The following is an 18,654-nucleotide window of genomic DNA, read 5'->3' on the forward strand; positions in this document are numbered from 1 at the left end:
TGGCATCGCCCGGGGCCTAAATTATTTTTTATAAAACCAACAATATATTTCACTTTATTTTGTTGTACTTTTAATATACAAGCAATGATTCGGGGCATCGCCCGGGCCAAAGACTAGTTCTTTGAGTATGTTCAGTACACTAATCAAGGAGATTAGGAGAAATTGGCTTTTTATTTTGAAACTAGGGCAGCAAACGCGCACGGCGCGCGTCATAGCTAGTCATATCTAGAAGGTTTTTTTTTTTGTTTGGCTTTTAAATCACAAATTTAGTTAAATTAACTATAAGAGAAAATATATAAACAACTATGTGGGTAGTACAAATGTTCAAGATAATTAACATTAATGAAAGCATAAAAGTAAATAAATATTTTAGAGGGTATAGTTGTCTAAACACTAATCATTAAAAGTAGCTTGTACATATTAATGAGGGTATGTATGTAAATACACATTTTGAAGGGTATAATTGGCATTACACTATTCATAAGAGTAGTTTTCTACTTTTTATAAGGTAGGGATATTAATGAGGGTATGTATGTAAATACACATTTTGAAGGGTATAATTGGCATTACACTACTCATAAGAGTAGTTTTCTACTTTTTTTATAAGGTAGGGAAATAAACGAACTTAAATGTTGAATAGTGGGCCCACCTGGCGGCTGTAAGGCCCAAAGTATTTGGACCGTTTACAAGGTTTACCATTGGGCCCACAGGAGAATTTTGATTCAAACTAGTAGCTCATTGAGTCACTATTGGTAGAAAAAACAAGTGCATGCCTTAAACATCACGTATGTTGCAATAAATTTCCTTAAGTACGTAAATCTAAAACTCATGTTTTACGCAAATAATGGTCAAATAACATATTCCTACTTTCCTATCATCCATTAGACTTTAGAGTTTGTAGTCATGATCTTGACATGACTTTCATCTTCTACCATGAATAATAATGTGTGGCATTTAGGAAGCGGGCTGGGGCCTGGGGGCTGCTGGGGGCACGAGTGCGTGACATTGATTGTACTACACAAGGTTGATTTGGCCGTGGCTAGGCTAATTGTTGAGGACGGCATCAGGACCCATAATTTATGACATGTACGACAACATATTTTAACATAAAACCCAATGGTACGGCAAGACCCAACACGTGACCTATGTACTCGTGAAGTTTTTTAAGCTCTCTAAATTTTTGTTTACCGCTGAAAATAGCTATAATTTATACTTTTTTTTTCCCTTGTTGTATCATTTTATAAATTATAGACGCCTAAGCAATTTTTAAAAGTGAGAGAGATGAAGATAATGAAGAAAATGAACCCATGTAATAAGAGACCAATAGAGAGAATTAATTAACTAAAAACAAAAGCGATGCAACATGCAAGTAATTTAAAACTTGTATTTAAAAAAAGTGATGCAACTAAAAAACACACAAGCAATGTTAAAAAGGTAGGAAAAAAAAAGAAGTGATCTCAAAAAAAAAAAAAAGCAGCATTTACGCAATCTATGGCCCATAGAAGTTTATCATTTAGCAAATAAGCAACTGGACCCAGTCCACATAGAAAGAAAGCCCAATAATTCTAGCTTACATTACGTGGCCCATTGGCCTAATAACCAACACTTTCTCAACAACATAAGAAAAGGAAATGCAAGTACAAAAAATGAGAGAATGTTGTAGCAAAAGACTCATTTTCAACATCTTGGAATAAATTACGGAGAAATGAGTAATAGAATGTTTTAGGATACAATTATAAGTCATAATCAAGTGTTTTATCATCAATTAAGTTGTCTTCATTTTAGTCTCTAGATCTAAACGACATTAACATTACAAGTTAGAAATCAAAATGAAAACAGTAAGAAATCTACCTTTCCTACACCACTAATATATAAGAAAATTGTCGATATGGTAAATATACCTATAAAATACTAATTATATGTTTTTTTTTCTTTTATTTTTAAAATTTGGAGTATAGACTAAACAATTTCACTATCCATCTCAAATTCAATTTTAGGGTCTGTTCATATTTACTTAATTTCAGTTCAGTTAAACTCCAATCAATTTAGTTCAATTCAGTGCAGTTCAGTAAATGTAAACATGCCCTTACTTCATTTTAAAAGTTTTAATTTTCAAGGTATGTTTTTTTTTTTTTTTTTTTTTTTAGGAACTAAGAAAGAGAAGAGTCAGAAGATACATAAAAAAAAAAAAAATAATAATAAAAAAAAAAAAAAAAAAAAATGCTATCCTTGATCCTTCTACTACAAGCATTACCAAAGAAAAGCTCTTGTAAAACTGCCACTTGGAACTGGAAAACTCTGTCATGTCAGAGACCACCATTGCAGTTAAAAAATTTCTTCTCATCTTTCCCCCTTTTCTCAACCAATAAATTCAATCTTTTTCAAAAGCAACCATAATTCTCACTATAAACAAACTCACAATCAATAGCATAAAGAAAAAGTTTCCCCTTTTCTCATCAGATTCCACAAATCCAATGTAAAATTTTCAACAAATCTTCAATTTCAACAAAAACCCATTAAATTTTCAATCTTATTATTTTGTCAAAGAAATTGAAGAAAATTTCTGGGTTAAGTTGAACCGATTGAATCAGGAACTGGGTAATTCTCAATTTACAATGGGAAGTAAAATTGAGAGAGAAAATAGTGAGCAAATGGTCAATTATTATGCTGAAAATACTGTATTTGTTGCTGTGGGAAAGAATTTCAAGGAGAGTGAATCTGTGTTGACATGGGCAGTAAAGAAATTTGGTGGGAAGAAGAGAATTTGTATTCTTCATGTTCATCAACCTCACTTGCTCAGTTTTTGTAAGTTCTTCATCTTCTTTCTCTCTCCTCAATCTCACTAATTTTTTATTGAGAATTTTGGATTTGTGAATTCTTATGATATTTAGAGGTTGAATTTGGTGTGTTTTGGTGTTGATCTAAGAAATAGTGATTTCTTTTGATGTTAAGTGTGATTGACTCCATTATATTGTTAGACCCTTGTTTACTTCACGATCTAATGGAACAGTGATTTGAGTTTATGACTCGTTTGGTAGGTGGTAATAAATCGCGGGAGGACTGATTGGAGGTAATATATGGAGTAGTGAAATTTGTAGTTTTGGGTTGCTATTGATTGGCTTAATTCTAACACTCTTTGGGGAATTCAGTCCGAATTATTAAGTATTTAATGTATAATTATTAAGTTTTTTTTTTATTAAAATAAGGTTATAAGAATGGGTTAATTTTCCCATTGGAATGAAGCCAAAAGAGTAGTTAAACTTTGGGTTTGGATTATACTAATGGAATATTTCAAGGGGCTCTTTGGAACTGCTTGCACTTCATTCATGGTGAGGTAGCAGATGTCCGTGTTTGGAATTCGGACCAAAGGATAAGTGAAACTAGCTTCATTTGGCATCACATTTTTTTCACACGGGTGAAATTGCTCACGTCGTAGTCTCCCTTACCCAGCCCGTGCTACCCTGGTAGTCAGAGGAGCCTGTTTAGATGTATTGAGGTAATGTTGAGGCTTGTGAGCAAGTTAGGATTGACCTACTTAATGGTGGAAAATGATATGTTGTGTTTTAGCTTATTGTCGTCTTAGTAGCTAGAATTATCGTAGTAATGAATTTGACTGCCAATTGCTGAAGTAGTTGATCCTTCATTGCAGTTGCACTTGAATATAGTATGGCATGGTTGCATATACACTGGCTTTATTAGGAATAATTTCTCTGTTTTACAATATTAAGGATAAGCCTGATTGTCGTACAGTGGATATATAATGGCACTTTGGCACTTCAAGTTGAACCAAAAACATGGAAATCTTCCTTAAGCATAGTCCAACCTTTAGACCCCTTTTATATTGGAGTTTTAAAATCAAATCCACCATACATCACTGTCCATTTAAGTGTGAACTATGAGATTTATTTTCAACTTGAACACCTTAATGGTTGAAGAGAGGTGGACGCAGCCATGAGCCCCATGAGGCCATGACTAATTGAATTCATTGACCTTATGACCTATTCAATTCAGAAACTAGTTTTTGGGTGTCTACAATGGCGTTTCTGATACTTTATTATTCTCTATCTCTTATATGATGGACTTAGGGATCCTTTGCTGCGGCATTTTGAGTGTATAACTAGGCCAATGCCAAACTGTCAAGTTTCCTGTGATGAAACTGCTTATAGTGAAATAAAATTCCCTCGTCCATTAATGCCACCATCAGCTCACAACCAAATATCTTGGCAGTTTTGATTATTGGATTGCTTATTTGCTGCATTTGAGCAACTTTTTATCGCTTGATAATTATCATTGTGAGCCATTACTAATAGAAGTATTCCTGTATATCTACTGTTTAAAATACTTCAGTAGATGGGAAGTTATCAATCAGCAAATTCAAACAAAGAGCAGTCAAGGCACTCCATGAATCACATATGCAGAAACTCCATAAACTCGTCAGTCAATATGTTTCTTTTGTTTCTCAAATGGGGGTAATGCTCACTTTCTTTATCCAGCTGTACTTTACACTGTTTATTGCATTTTTTATTTTTTGAAAATGTTTTTGTTGGTTTGTCCATCTATATAAGGAAGTTGACTGGATTGACTTGTGTCCCTAGGTGCGTGCAGATAGGATGTGGATAGAAATGGAGACTGTTGAGGATGGAATAGTCAAGATGATTGCTCAGCATGGTATCAAATGGCTAGTGATGGGAGCAGCGGCAGACAAAAATTACACAAAGTATGTGGAGCTTTTTGAGTTTGTATGGTTTGGTTTGTTAAGATATCATATTAGCTGGAGGATATTAAATAGAACTAAATATTTTAACTAAACGAATATGCAGGGAAATGGCTGACCTGAAGTCCAAAAAGGCAAAATATGTCTATGAACAAGCCCTGGTTTCCTGTCACATTTGGTTTATTTGTAGGGGAAAGCTTATCTGTACAAGGTTCCTTCTTTTCCCTCTTGTTTTATATATTCCTTCCGTAAGCAGATGTCATTGCAAATTTGTTACCTTTCCTCTTCTTTATTGCATATTCCAGTCCTATCTACTCTTGGTGTTCTGAATAACTTTAAAAAGCTTATATAAACAGGGAGGGTATTAAAAACTATCCTGGGATGGATATGTCAGAAGCTGCTGAATCACAAGATTCTAATATGGCCACCAAAGAAACTGAAAAAATAAGATTAGGTGGTCCTGGTGCAGAATATCCCCCAATTTTACAACCTCTAGATTTGAGTGGTGTGGCTGGAGAAGTAGAACATCTGAGAGTAGATCGTCTCGTAGGTGGACTATCATTGGATTCAGATGTTTCATCTGAGGGGTCTGTGTCAGAATCTCTAGAATCAGACGTGATGACTGAAGAAGTAGCACGTGTCAGAGTAAACAATCTTCCTGCCAGTACACAAGATTCTAATATGGCCACCAAAGAATCGGAGAAGATAAGATTAGGCTGTCCTGGTGCAGAATACCCCCCAATTTCACAACCACTAGATTTTAGTGGCGTGATTCTTCCGAGAGTAGAAGATCGTCTCGTAGGTGGACTATCATTGGATTCAGATATTTCATCTGAAGAATCCGAGTCAGAATATGTAGAATCGGATGCAATGACTGAAGAAGAAGTAGAACGTGTTGGCGTAAAAGAATCAGGGCCTGTGAGAATGGATTGTATGGCTGATGACCACGGATCACCCCCGTGTCTGACATTTCGGGAACGTGGCTCCATCCTCCGAGCCTTTTCTGTTGATTTCAGCTCTGATATGAAGAAGGATACGATGTTAAAATCTCCAAACAATTGTAGGACTACAAATGATTGCATGGACAAAGAGAAAGAGGACCGTGGATATGATAGCAAGTTGCAGTTGTTCAAATTTCGTTCTTCATTCAAATCATTGTCGTCTGAAGGCAAAATGGTAGGCCTCATGAAATCTCTAGCAATTGCATGTTAATCTTATAGCTCTGAGTTGCTGAAATATGACATGCTAAAGACAGTTGGCTATTTTTGAAGAAACGAACAGGACTATGATGTTCTGAGTCCTTTTGTCCTTCGAAACACTGACTGATAGGAAAACTTCTCTTTGAAAGCTCACTGTGGTTGATAAATGTTTGCACAGGCAGGAAAAGCTAAACTGCAAACACCGAGAGAAACCCATGGTAGACTGGAACAAGCCATTTCTGATGCTGAAAACTTGAAACAGTTAGCGTTTGAGGAATCAGTCAAGCGATGGAAAGCTGAGGACGAAGCTGTTGATGCTAAGAGAAAGGTATCTTGCGCTATAAAATACTATCATCTTCTTTTTTCTCTAACTTTTTGATTGTCCTACTATAAAGCAGGAAGATATGAATGCAGTGGAAGGCAACGATCTGATTATTGGGTAGACCCCGACCCTTGTCAATTAAATTTACTGTGATCAGACTGATTACTCTAAATTTCTTTATTGTTGCAGGCTGATGCTGCAAAAAGTAAATATATTGAGATGGTGAAACAAAGAAAAGCAATGGAGGAAGCTTTGTTAAAAAGGAACCTAGATTGTGGAAGAATCAAAGAAGAGTATGAGAAGTGTAAGAAAGAACTTCCAAAGGTCCAAGATCAATGTTTTGGCCTAAAAAGCCAGATCACAGAATCTGAAACTGCAGCTAAGGAGCTGGAGGAGAAAATAATTTCAGCTGTTGAGCTCTTGATATCTTTCAAAAATCAGAGGGACCAGTTACAGCTGGAGCGTGATAAGGCTGTCCTAGAACTGAAGAATCTGGAGAATTTGAAGCAACAGAGAACTGCAGCATTGTCCGGCCTACAATTTTCAAAATTCTCCTTAGTGGAGATTGGTGAAGCAACTTGCAGTTTTGACCCTTGTAAAAGAATTGGAGATGGGAGATGTGGAAGCATTTATAGAGGTATCCTTCGACATGTAGATGTTGCTATAAGGATGCTGCCAAATGATGGGTTCTTGAGCCAACAGATGTTTGAACATTGGGTAAAATCGTATATGTACCTTAAGTTTGTACAATCGTTTCTTCTTTTTATATAATCAATCTGAACCTCACATATTAGCTATGTTATCCGGACTCTTTATTTTGCCTCAAGTATCCATGTTGGATTTTGGAGACTTGACACATCACTTTTCAAAATAATAGCCAAGTCCGAGTAACATATCTTTTAATAAGGAGCAGACATTTATTACTTCTTATGGGTTGGGAATTGCAGGTTGAAATTCTTAGCAGAATACGGCATCCAAACATAGTGACACTTATGGGGATTTGTCCAGAAGCACGTACTATAATATATGAGTACCTTAAAAGAGGTAGTTTGGAAGACCAACTAGCATGCAGTGGGAAAACTCCCCCTCTGCAGTGGCAAACTCGAGTTCGCATTGCAATAGAACTGTGCTCTGCCCTGATCTTCCTTCATACAAATAACCCTCCAATTATACATGGGAATTTAAAGCCCACTAAGGTCCTTCTTGATGCCAATTTTAAGAGCAAACTTGGTGACTTGGGCATCTTCTTTTTGATCCCACAAAATGAGATTCCTATCAAAAGCCAACACTGTACCTCTCTGTATATTGACCCAGAGTTTCTTGAGACTGGAGTAGTTACTCGAGAATCAGACATATATTCATTTGGGATGATACTTTTACGACTTTTAACTGGTAGATCTTCTTCAGGAATTGTGAAGGATGTCAAATGTGCCTTGCAGAAAGATAAGCTTGAGTTTGTATTGGATTTTTCAGCTGGAGACTGGCCGATTAATCAAGCAAGAACACTGGCTCAAATGGCACTACAGTGCTGTGACAGAAAACCATCAAAACGACCTGACCTAGCTTCGGATATCTGGAGTGTTCTTGAGCCATTGAAAAAGTCATGTGACACTCGAGCATCATGCTTGCAGAAGAAGGAAAACCGCCGGCCCCCCTCTCACTTCCTGTGTCCAATTTATCAGGTATATTAAGTTATTAAAATGCCATATTTGCAACTTTTTCCACCAGTATATAATTATATATGAAAATCCATATTAGAGTAAACAATTATCTTATACCTACTCGAATAAGTTTAGCTCACAATTATGATGTGCTGGAATGTAAAACTGATGACTAATGCATATTTCTGCATTGCAGGATAAGATGGAATAAAAGTAGTTAAGTTGCCTGATAAAATGAATTTAGGGGCACAATTTAAGCTCTTAACTATTTGCTTTTGTAACTTAATCTGCAGGATGTTATGATGGATCCGTGTACAGCAGAAGATGGCTACACCTACGAAGGAGAAGCAATAAGAGGATGGTTAGACAGCGGCCATACAACTTCACCCATGACAAACCTGAAACTTTCAACCTGTGATCTGATCCCCAATCACGCTCTTCAGTATGCAATCCAAGAGTGGCTGCAGGGCTCATAATTGTACATTCTACACATCTCTTGCCTTAAGGTTGCACATAATATGGCTACAGGGTATACTTCTGTAATTCTTTTATCTGTCATACTTGGTCTAGTTATGCATACATACTGTTGGAACCCAAGAATGACCAAATGCATACTGTTGGAAGATATCTAATGTTAGTAATTATATTATACTGGAGTATCTAAATTTACATAATATAATTACTATCATTAAGATATACTCCAACTTATAGACGATTTTAGCAATAGTTACACTGATAGTTAGATAGCTCTGCAGTACAGTGAAGCTCTACTTAAGTTGGATCAGTGTTATAAGGGATTAGGGGATAACTAACATTTACTCGTGTTCCCTTCATGTGATCAAGAGTTTTTATCTTCTTTTTAATCTAATAATTTTCTAATAATCCATGACACAATAAGGTTTATTGATATGATTTATTATTGTAGGCATTTATTACCTGCCTCCTGTCTAATTATCAGAGTCTTGTCTCAGTGTGCAAAAATGTTTTGGTTGGCGCATTGCTCATTTTAGTCATACCAATGTCTTAAAGAACAGGAGAAAGTTAGTAGCTAACTAGCTAGCCTGCGGTCTTGTGCATGCCCATTTGCCCTTCAAGTCTCAACTCACTTAAGAGAGAGGGGTGGAGACGTGAAGTGGGTGTATGTAACCTTAGATAATAATATGCGTTATGAAAAAGGCGCTATTTGTGGAGAGGAACTCATCTTAGCAAAGTTGGTTGATAAAGAACTCTTTGCTCCACATTGATGAAAGTAGATGGGACTCATTTGATTGGGCTGGCAGGTTCCCCTTTTTTTCCATGGGTATGTTGTATGATGATGAGAGTTGCCTATCTTTCATTCTTTCCCTCAGCTTTTCACCATTATTATTTGGTGTAAAGTTCAATCAATAATGAAATCTATTAGCTCAAAAGATAAAGGAAATTTATGTTTAGGTGATATTTGAAAAGATGTTGTCCGCACGTTTCAAAATAATCGTACTCTGTAACATTGTTTTTCAAGGTTAGAAAATTACATAATTGACTATTAATTTTCACCTATATGTAAGAAAACTATAATCACATGAGATCTTGTTAAATACACACTTGTTTATAATAACATAAATCAACAATAGTAAATGACAAAGTAAATGCAAATGGTGAATTCTCATTGGTTAACCCTAGGTAACTAAATTATTAGTTAAAAAATTGGAAAAGTTAATCACCTAAAGTAGCCTTAAATCACAATAAAATTCTTTTTTTTAAAAAAAAAAAAAAAAAACTAAAACTCACAATAAAGTCTAATATTCACCCAATTCATTTTGTCCATCTTGTACTTTGTAAAAATTATACGGAGTACATAATGAAAATTATAGTTGAGTCTAAAATCTTTATAGTTATAGATATAAGGATCAAAATTATGCTTTACAAATATGCTAAGTTAGAATGGAACTGCTAAAAAAAATTTAAAAAAAAAAAAAAAAAAAAAAAAAAAAAAAAAAAAAAAAAAAAATTATGATATTTACTCGTAAAAAGTTACAATAGTAAATATGTTTCTTTATACGAAGTATATATTATTGATGCATTAATTTCACTCATATTCGAACGTTTTATTGCCTAAACTATGAGATATTGACCAAAGTAAATTCAAGATTATTAGCATGTGTTTGTTCTCGGTTGAAAAGGAAAATATTATAGCTTCAATTAAATACGGAATATTAATACCACCAATTAATAATTTAACACATAAGCTTATTACTTAAGACTTTAGAGAATTTTAAATCAAATACTAGATGAGAAAAATAAAGGGGGTGTTAAATACCGCCGTCCAAATTTATCGCCACCGCCATCATTTCAAGCAAACTGACGATATTGCCCTTACTAACTTTTTTTTTTTCCATTTCATTCTCTAACATTAGTCCATCAACCACAACCGTGTCAACCACCACCTTCTACACCGAACAACCACAACGACCGCGAAAGTCGATGAGAAATGGATGGTGATCGAGGTGGCTCGACGGAAAAAGAATCGGGGGTCAACCGCAACTCCACGTTAACCGGTTTTGACCTCCGGTTACCGTGGATGGTAATCGGATTTGGGCTCCGGTTACCGCAGTCAACCGAAGGTCAAAAGCGGTTACCGTGGATGGTAACCGGATTTGGGCTCCGGTTACCGCAGTCAACCGAAGGTCAAAACCGGTTACCGTGGATGGTAACCGGATTTGGGCTCCGGTTACCACGGTCAACAGGAGGTCAAAACCGGTTACCGTGGACGGTCAACCGGAGGTCAAAACCGGTTACCGTGGACGGTAACCGGAGGCCAAAACCGGTTACCATCCACGGTAACCGGAGGCCACAACCGGTTACCGGAGCTTAATTAAAAAATGGGTCAGTTTTCTTCAAAAAAAAAAAAAAAAATTAAATGTGGTGGCTGGTAACCAGAGGTGAAAACCGGTTAACGGCTGCAGTCAACCGAATTTGGTCGCCGATTATCTGGCAACCGGTTTTCACCCTTGGTTACCAGCCACCTATTACATAAAAAAATGGAAACTATTTACCTCCTTTCCACCCATTCCACCGTCGTAGTCGCCACCACTGCTTGAGCTCGCCGCCAATTGCTTCACGGTAATTCTCAAATATGTGTCGTGTGGTAAGAAAGGTGAGTGGTTGGTGTTTGAGGGGAGAGAAAAAAATAAGGCTGAAAAATGGATTTGGGTTTAATAAGGGCAAAATTGTCACTTTGCTCAAAATGATGGCGGTGGCGATAAATTTGGACGGCGGTATTTAACATTTCACAAAATAAAATGAGATTTGTATTTCTCTTTGTAATTTTCCTTGAAAAATATTGGAGATCTTTCTATTATTAAAGGCTTAAAAAATGTTAAAATAAAATTAAAAAGAGAAAATAAAAAAACACAAGGAGAGATTTACCAAAGGTGGCATTTCCCTTGCTCTTCTTCTTCTTTCTCACCGTCTCTAAGCTTTCGCCGACCATCTTTCTTCACGTTCGTGCCCTTTTTCTTCCAGAAACTTCTTTCGTTTTCTCTCTCCTCTTCAACCCTGAAAAGCGCAGGCCATTCTCTATCGATCGACGCTTCTGATTCTCTCTCCTTTGAATCATAAAGTGTCAACTCATCACTGGGTACGTCACACTTTTTTTCAAACTATTCTGCTATAGTTTTTTGATAAATGATTATGATTTCATTATTCATTGTTGTATTTTATGCCTTCCCAGATCATTTGACGCCTCAAACTTTGTAAAGTTGTTTGAATTTGATCTGATTTTTCTGGGGTTTTGGAATTTTGGTGATCTGCACCCTTTTGTTTTGAAGGGTTATAGTTGGTATTTTGATTTCTTAGGGTTTTTTTGTTGATTTGGGATCATCGTGGATCCAATGTAGATTGTGGGTATCGTAGGTTTTTGCTTAATTTGATTTTAGCTCATTAATTTTGGGTGTTTTGGTGGGTTTTGTATTCTGATTTTCCCTGTACATTTAATTCATTTTGTAAGTTATTAAGTGCAATTGCTTGATTTGATTCGTGCTTTTGTTATTAAAGAGTGGTCTTTTTTGTTGTTTGTTTTAGGTTTTTTGGTGAATATTTCTGTACATTGTGCTGTATGTTGTTGGCAAATTTGTATTGTGTGGAATTTTTTGAGACATTGTTGTTTGAATTGTTTTCGATTACTTTTGCATATATGGAATACATTGCTTGATTGCCCGGACTAGTCAAGTATGTTTGGTTGAGCAGTCATGGTTTAGTACCTTGCCTTGTGTAGAAGATCTCAAACAATTATTAGAAATGGCGGAAAACACCCTCTTGTCTGGTGGTGATCAGGTTGATTGGAAAGTCTTACTTTGTAGTTGTTTTGAACATTTACTTGTTCCGCCATTTCCGCTCTCGTCTCATTGAAAAGCTATGCAGTGTACTCAAAGCTTTCAAGGATTAATATAAGCCTTAAATTATTTGGAAATGCAGTTTTTGAGAATGAATGTGGGCTCGGCTTTAATCAGGAAGGAATTGGAAATCACTTGTGGCTGGTCTAGGAACCAATAGAATGGGTAATATACATGAGCTTCTTTACCATGAGAAAAAGCTATGTTATCAGTATGCTGAAATGATTTTAGCCGTTTTGTTATAAGAGGATGCCAAGGGAAAAAAGCTGTTCTCAACAAGGAAAGATGGATGAATTAAAGAGATGTTTTACATCAAGGTTAGTATGTAGCTCTTTTCCATGTGAGGTATCAACACATTATTGGCTCCTGAAAGTGGAGCATAAGAAATTAAGCAGCCATATAGCTGTCCTAAAGTTTGGCTTCTATCTATGGGTTGCTACCAAAATGTGATCTCGTGAAGTCCCAAGGAATTTTCTATCCAGCAAAAGTGGCTATATCTTTTGTTCCTTTCTATTTCGTTATCATCTCACTAAATGATGGCCGCTTGGCATGTCTATCGTCTTGGGGGGTTGGAGACCTGCAGTTCAAAATATTTGGAGTAAACTTCTGATTGTCTTCTTTACAGTTTACGCTAGAACGCTACAGGTGGCTTTGATATTTTGGTGCTAGTGAAGTACATATCTGTAACCTGTTCACTGCTCATAAATTAGGTTTAGCCTAGATACCCGTTAATTTCAGAATTTTAGAAATTGGGCTCAGATCAATTTGTATGCTCATTTAATGGAAAGATATCTGGTATCTGGAGATTTTGGCAGCAATGGGCTCTCTTAATCTTAGCTTGTTAAAGATATGGAAACGGTGATTATGACAAAGACATTTGGGAGAAATAATAACTTGTGATATCTTTATTTTTCATCAATGTGTTTTTTGACCAAAAGAAAAATTATTGGTGAATTTAGAGCTTTGAACAAGCATGTCTAATATTCTGATGAAGTCGTGTGTACAATACTTCAATTTATTTGTCTACTTTATGTCAGATGACTTTGATTCAATTGTTGAGGTCTTACCTGCATTCCATAGATCCATACTATTGTTATTAAAGAATTTTTTTAATGCAGAACATTATCCTAAGGTTGCAACCGTTACAGTAGCACTTGGAAGATAAATGCCACTTCCACAGATCAAGGCCGCTGGTGCAGCAGATGCAATGAAGATGGAAGATGGAAATGACTCTTTAGACACGTTCATCAGACAAGCAATAGGGAAAGAGCCTTTTCTTTCTTTCTCCAGGGCAAATGACAGTCCAGTTCAGTGGATTCAGTTACTTCATGCCTTGGATCAACAAGGTACTAGCAATTTTCTAGTGGTCTAGAGTGTAATAGGATAGAATTGAAGGAGAAGTTCTAGAGCATGTCTTCGTTACAAGTCTCTCATACATCTGAGGTTACTAGTTCAAAAGAATCTTTTCTCTATGTTAAATGAGGTTGACACAATAAAGATGCAAAGAATGCTTTACAATTTTCTGGGTCCATGCTAAGGCCTATGGCGAGTCTGAAAATGTGTACGTTTCTAGCAGGTCTCTGAGGCTAGGATAATGGTGTGATTTGTGTAGTAGCGCTTTTTTCTGAATTTTTCCTTCTATATCTTCCATGGCAGATTTGCCAGGGTGGCCTTTGTTATCTCCATTGAAGGTTCAAATGCAGAAATGTGATAAATGTTCTCGTGAATTTTGTTCAACTATCAATTACCGAAGGCATATGCGCCTCCATAGGAGGAATTTGAACATTGATAAGGTATCCTTTCTTACATATACCTTTTGTCACTTAGCTGAAGTTGTGTTATACAGAAGTCACAAAATGGTTGCTAAATTATTCTCATTAGAAAAACGAATCTGTTAAACCTCATTGTCGCCCATTTTTTTTAATTTATTTTTTATTTTTTTTATTAAGCTTTGATTAGCACCCTCTACCTTGGCTTATGTTTATGCACGTTCTACAGGATTCAACTATGAAAAACAGGGGCCTGTTGCAAGCTTTTTGGGATAAGGTACGTAATTTTCTATTTTTTGTGTCACCTCTGGGTCATTTCTGTTGGAAGCTCGATTTAAATCTGTAATTTCTGGTTCTTTTGACGCAGCTTTGTCCGGGAGAAGCCAGGGAGGTTATCTCATTTGATGACGTTTCTCTTGAGGTAAGAACTTTGTCTGGGATCATGGTCGGATTCACAAGTTTGTGGCTGCTTAAATATTACTTCGTAGTTAATGATCATAGGGTTTATTGGTTTTTTAGGGTTTATTGGTTTACTCCTAACCTTTTCAAAGTCCATAATATATTAAAATTAACATGCTAGGTTCAAGAGTTACTTTCGAATTACTTTCATGTACATAATCTCATAGCTAGAGCTTATTGGTTTGGAAATGTGATATAGAAACAAGAGAGTATAGGCATATCACATGAGTTTAGAATTAATAATAGTGGGCACTTGAATTTTCATACTATCTCTTCTAGTTATAAATTTTTTAATATAATTATCTCCATTTTGACATTTACTTAGCATGTTTGGAACACCTGAATTATACACTAATTATCTTTTTCATTGATCTCTCTAGGGAGTTAGTGGGTGCTCGATTGTGAAGGCATTGACATCATTTATTCGGAAACCTGGATTTACTTCTCTTCCACAGAGTTATGTAAGATCTGGGTCTGCACTCCTGGTAAGAAACTAGTTGTGTTTCTGATTATATTTTGACCACTAGCTGCTGCTGTTCTCTCTTGTTTTTTTTTTTTGTCTCCAATCAAAACCTTTTTCTGTTATATCTAGCTTGTTAACAGGATAATCTTAGCTTTAACACTGATTATTAAAAATTGCAGGACCTTGTCCAGGGTAGACCTTCCAGGTTCCCGATATCGTCACAAGAGCTGTTTAGTATTTTAGATGATGCAAGCGAGAAAACCTTTTTATGTGCTGGCACAGCTACATCATTACAGAAGTATGTGTTTGACGGTGAGGCTGGGAAGATTGGGCTTGAGATGAGGAACTTGGTTGCTTGTACCAGTTTCCTTGTTGAGCAGAAAGTGGTACAGACTTGACTGATTCTTCAGATTTGTGATGTTTTCTTTACAAGCATTTTTCCTAAAGTGTCCTTTTTTCATGATTTGTGTTTGGATATTTCATCCGATCTACTATTTTGCAATTTGCAAATGTTTATTCTGTTCATGAGCAGGTCAAGGCATGCCTTGCTGATAAGGATGCTGAAGCTTTAAGGTACCAGAAATTGCTTGTGGAGGAAGAAGAAGCTGCTCAAAAGAGGTATCTTGCTGTCATTATGTTTTTGCGACTTTCTTGACTTAATAGTTCACTAAAGTGATATATACACTATCTCAACATTGTGTGTGTGTAGACTGAGCCCTTTTTAACTGATATGCCTTGGTATACATTGTTACAGACAAGCTGCTCTTATGGAAAAGAAAAGACAGAAGAAAATTAGGCAGAAGGAGCAAAGGGCAAAGGAGCAAGCCATTGCGGAAATAGATGATTCTCCAGAAGAAAGTTCCTCTTCTCCGCCAACATCAAGCCCTGTTAACACCCCTGACTCTATTCTGGATGTTCCAGAAATTCTTCACAACTTAACTTTATCTTCTGAGCCTGTTCAAATAATGAATGTGGAAGCAGATAGCACCAAAATTCAAGAATATGAATATGCAGATTTTGATACTTCTCAAAATGTTTATCCTGATTTGGTTACTTACCACAATGTTGAGCATAGAACATCGCATCGAAATGGCCGAAGGTACACAGTTAACTCTCGTTGGCAAGTACAAAAATTGCAGAGAACACCTAATGGCTTCCATACCAGTCACAACAATCAGGCACCAAAGCTTGGACCCATGCAAAAGCATGCTTCTTCCAGGGATTCCCGTTCTGCTGCAACCATTGGCATTAAAGTTTGGACCCCAAAACCAAAATTAGACACTGATGAAGAGGGTTGCAAGCATAGGTTACAGATTGAAGCACCAAATCCACCTGGCCAGGATAAAAAGCATGAAGTTCTAATTGGTTCAATATCTGTCACACTTGGAAATTGTAATAACCCGCAACATGACGAAGATCTTGTTCGAAATTTAGAAAGCAGTGCCTTGGAGGTCTCTACACCAAACGTAAATGGTATTGATGAGAAGCCTATGAAAAATGAGGCAATTCAGGGTACTGCAATTCGTTCACATAAGGGGGGCCAGCTCCCCATCCAAAATGGTGGTAGTGCTTGTGAACTTGGTAGCATCCCTTGCAATGACTGTAATGAGGTCCATCAGACATGTGAAGCAGAGACTTACTCGAATTGCCGTGAAGACAATTATGCTTCTGTTGAAGGTGGACTTGAGAGAGGTTCAAGGTTTTCCAGCCATGTGGCCGAAGCTTTTCTTGCAAAAAGTATGTTTTCAAATGCCCATCTCTCTCTCTCTCTCTCTCTCTCTAGAACATCTCAGTTATTGAATACTAGCTGTATAGCTATATGTAGAGGACTTTGTGCTTTGCTTTATAGCCTTGCATGCTCTTCCTAACTTCTTTTTGTAGATATAAGGGAATGTGTTTTCGTTAATGACACCAGTTAGGGTGATTAAAGTTAGTAGAATCTATGGCATGAGCTGATGTGATGTATTGGAATAGATGCTAGTAGTGATATGTCATTAAGATTTAGTAATATGTCAATTGTTTTACTATTTTTGACTCTCGATGTTTCACTGTAGGGTTTGATGTATATATATCTGGGCTAAAAGTTGGTAAGGCATAGCATGTGATGGATGATATAATTCTGAATTTTCTTAAAAATTAGATATGGGTAATCTGTGGAGAGGGAGAATAGTTTAGATTTGCATCCTAAGGGTATATTGGGGAATGAAATAGGTTCATATTTTCCAGAGAATAATGGGAAAAACATTTTTGGAATTGTGAAAATAAATAATAATACTCCCTGTCACTTTTCTATGGTTACGTATTCGATTTTGGTGTTTCGTTTTCAAGGTTACATATCTAAACTTTCCTAAAATAGAATACTAATTTTATACATCTACCCCCATATTTTTCACACTCCTAAACACTCACCCTCATATTACCTACTTCAAAGGCAAGTATTCTCATTTACCAAAATATTTGCTTATTTATTTCCATTTACCAAAATATTTACTTACTCCCAAAGTATATATATTTATTTACCTACTCCCAAAACAAATATTCTCATTTTTCATTCTCCCAAAGTTTGGTTCTTAATACCCGCGTAAAAAACCAAACATAACCATAGAAAAGTGACAGAGGGAGTAATAAAGTGACGTGTAATTTTTTGAGATATTTAAAGGTCTGAGTGTAAAGCGCATATCTACTCATAAATTAGTGTACAAATGGTCTTTTGTTAACATGTTTTGCACCAAAACTCATATAGGGTGGAAGGAGGCTATTGCATCAAACCATGTGAAGCTAGTCTTACTTTCTGAAGCTAGACCTCCTGAAGGCCCTGATGTGCAGAATGAAAACAAAGGTTCGTCCAGGTTGGAACATCGTCGCATCCTTCATAGTGCAGAGAACCGTTTGGAGAATTACACAAACCTTGAACATTCAGTGGCTGTCAAGTCAAAAACCAGAGCTAAGGCAGAGAAGGGCAGTAAGGTGAAATACATTCCAAAACAAAAAAGTGCTTATTGAAATTCTTGGGATTCATAGGTGGTATAGCATATGTGCAGTTTTCATTTACTATATCTTACATTCTTAGCAGAGGTTCCAGTTTTAACAGCGGTCTTCTGTCCGAAAATTTTTGGGGAAGTGATTATTTAGTAGCAATCTAGTTTCTTTTCTGGTTTCAGGATGCAGTAACCTCTATTTTTGCCTTCAATAGGTTAGATTTTTTTTCTCATGTAATAAACTGGGGTTTTTATAAGTGATGTTGCAGATTTTACCCTCTGGCTTTTTGTTGGCAATTTATAGTTTTGCGTCTCTTCTCTTTAAAATGCGAAAGTGTATAGCTTCCGAAGTTCAAGATGATAAGTTTAGTATAGTACTAGTTAGGACTTAGGAGACTTCGGACCTGACCAATTGATGTCATAGAAAAATTTGTGCATCTATCATTCTTTCCTGTTATTCCTATGGTTTAATGATATGGTATCTATGCTGCATCTCTACAGAGTAAAATGTATGTATTGTTCATTTGTGCAGTGTTAAGTCTTCTTGAAAACAAACCCTCAGTCAAAATGGCTTATTTTTAAGCAAAGAGAGTGAATGTGTATTATTTTAGTCACAGGGATACTAGTATAATACTTGGAGTAGCTTGTTGAGAAGATTATAATAGTCGTCTCAAGTTTTTCTTACTCACACGTTTATGGTAGCATTCCTAGCATATATG

At 36.2% G+C, this 18,654-nt stretch overlaps 2 protein-coding genes across 7 annotated transcripts; both read left to right on the forward strand.

Moving 5' to 3' along the window:
• Nucleotides 1-2,230: 2,230 nt before the first annotated feature.
• On the forward strand, nt 2,231-8,803 carry LOC145631521 (U-box domain-containing protein 32-like). 2 transcript variants are annotated; one of them, XM_081683621.1, is made up of 9 exons: nt 2,231-2,805; nt 4,351-4,469; nt 4,596-4,717; nt 4,821-4,925; nt 5,071-5,890; nt 6,092-6,241; nt 6,425-6,952; nt 7,183-7,917; nt 8,190-8,803. In XM_081683621.1, the coding sequence occupies exons 1-9, from the start codon at nt 2,616-2,618 to the stop codon at nt 8,370-8,372; spliced, it is 2,952 nt and encodes a 983-aa protein (XP_081539747.1). In that variant the 5' UTR covers nt 2,231-2,615; the 3' UTR covers nt 8,373-8,803. The 2 variants fall into 2 exon arrangements, with proteins under 2 accessions (XP_081539747.1, XP_081539745.1); XM_081683619.1 differs by having other exon boundaries at nt 2,232-2,805; nt 4,348-4,469.
• Nucleotides 8,804-11,279: 2,476 nt separating this feature from the next.
• LOC145630071 (uncharacterized) lies at nt 11,280-18,210 on the forward strand. Of its 5 annotated transcripts, none has more exons than XM_081682311.1 (12): nt 11,280-11,512; nt 12,349-12,583; nt 13,385-13,612; nt 13,923-14,059; nt 14,265-14,312; nt 14,403-14,456; nt 14,875-14,979; nt 15,137-15,343; nt 15,490-15,575; nt 15,712-16,694; nt 17,701-17,924; nt 18,031-18,210. In XM_081682311.1, the coding sequence occupies exons 3-12, from the start codon at nt 13,432-13,434 to the stop codon at nt 18,043-18,045; spliced, it is 2,040 nt and encodes a 679-aa protein (XP_081538437.1). In that variant the 5' UTR covers nt 11,280-11,512; nt 12,349-12,583; nt 13,385-13,431; the 3' UTR covers nt 18,046-18,210. The 5 variants fall into 5 exon arrangements, with proteins under 5 accessions (XP_081538437.1, XP_081538435.1, XP_081538434.1 ...); XM_081682309.1 differs by having other exon boundaries at nt 12,349-12,431; nt 12,513-12,583; nt 17,701-18,210; XM_081682308.1 differs by having other exon boundaries at nt 17,701-18,210.
• Nucleotides 18,211-18,654: the final 444 nt, after the last annotated feature.

The sequence above is a fragment of the Chenopodium album genome, chromosome 5 (assembly GCF_948465745.1).
Source record: "Chenopodium album chromosome 5, dcCheAlbu1.1, whole genome shotgun sequence".
NCBI lineage: Eukaryota > Viridiplantae > Streptophyta > Magnoliopsida > Caryophyllales > Amaranthaceae > Chenopodium > Chenopodium album.

Excerpts from the sequence above, each read along its gene's own strand:
- LOC145631521 (XM_081683619.1), top strand. The coding sequence starts at position 2,616 with ATGGGAAGTAAAATTGAGAGAGAAAATAGTGAGCAAATGGTCAATTAT. Across the intron at positions 5,891-6,091 it reads TGTCGTCTGAAGGCAAAATG|GCAGGAAAAGCTAAACTGCA; the intron begins GTAGGCCTCATG and ends ATGTTTGCACAG. Across the intron at positions 7,918-8,189 it reads TCCTGTGTCCAATTTATCAG|GATGTTATGATGGATCCGTG; the intron begins GTATATTAAGTT and ends CTTAATCTGCAG.
- LOC145630071 (XM_081682308.1), top strand. The coding sequence starts at position 13,432 with ATGCCACTTCCACAGATCAAGGCCGCTGGTGCAGCAGATGCAATGAAG. Across the intron at positions 14,313-14,402 it reads TGCAAGCTTTTTGGGATAAG|CTTTGTCCGGGAGAAGCCAG; the intron begins GTACGTAATTTT and ends CTTTTGACGCAG. Across the intron at positions 16,695-17,700 it reads CGAAGCTTTTCTTGCAAAAA|GGTGGAAGGAGGCTATTGCA; the intron begins GTATGTTTTCAA and ends AAACTCATATAG.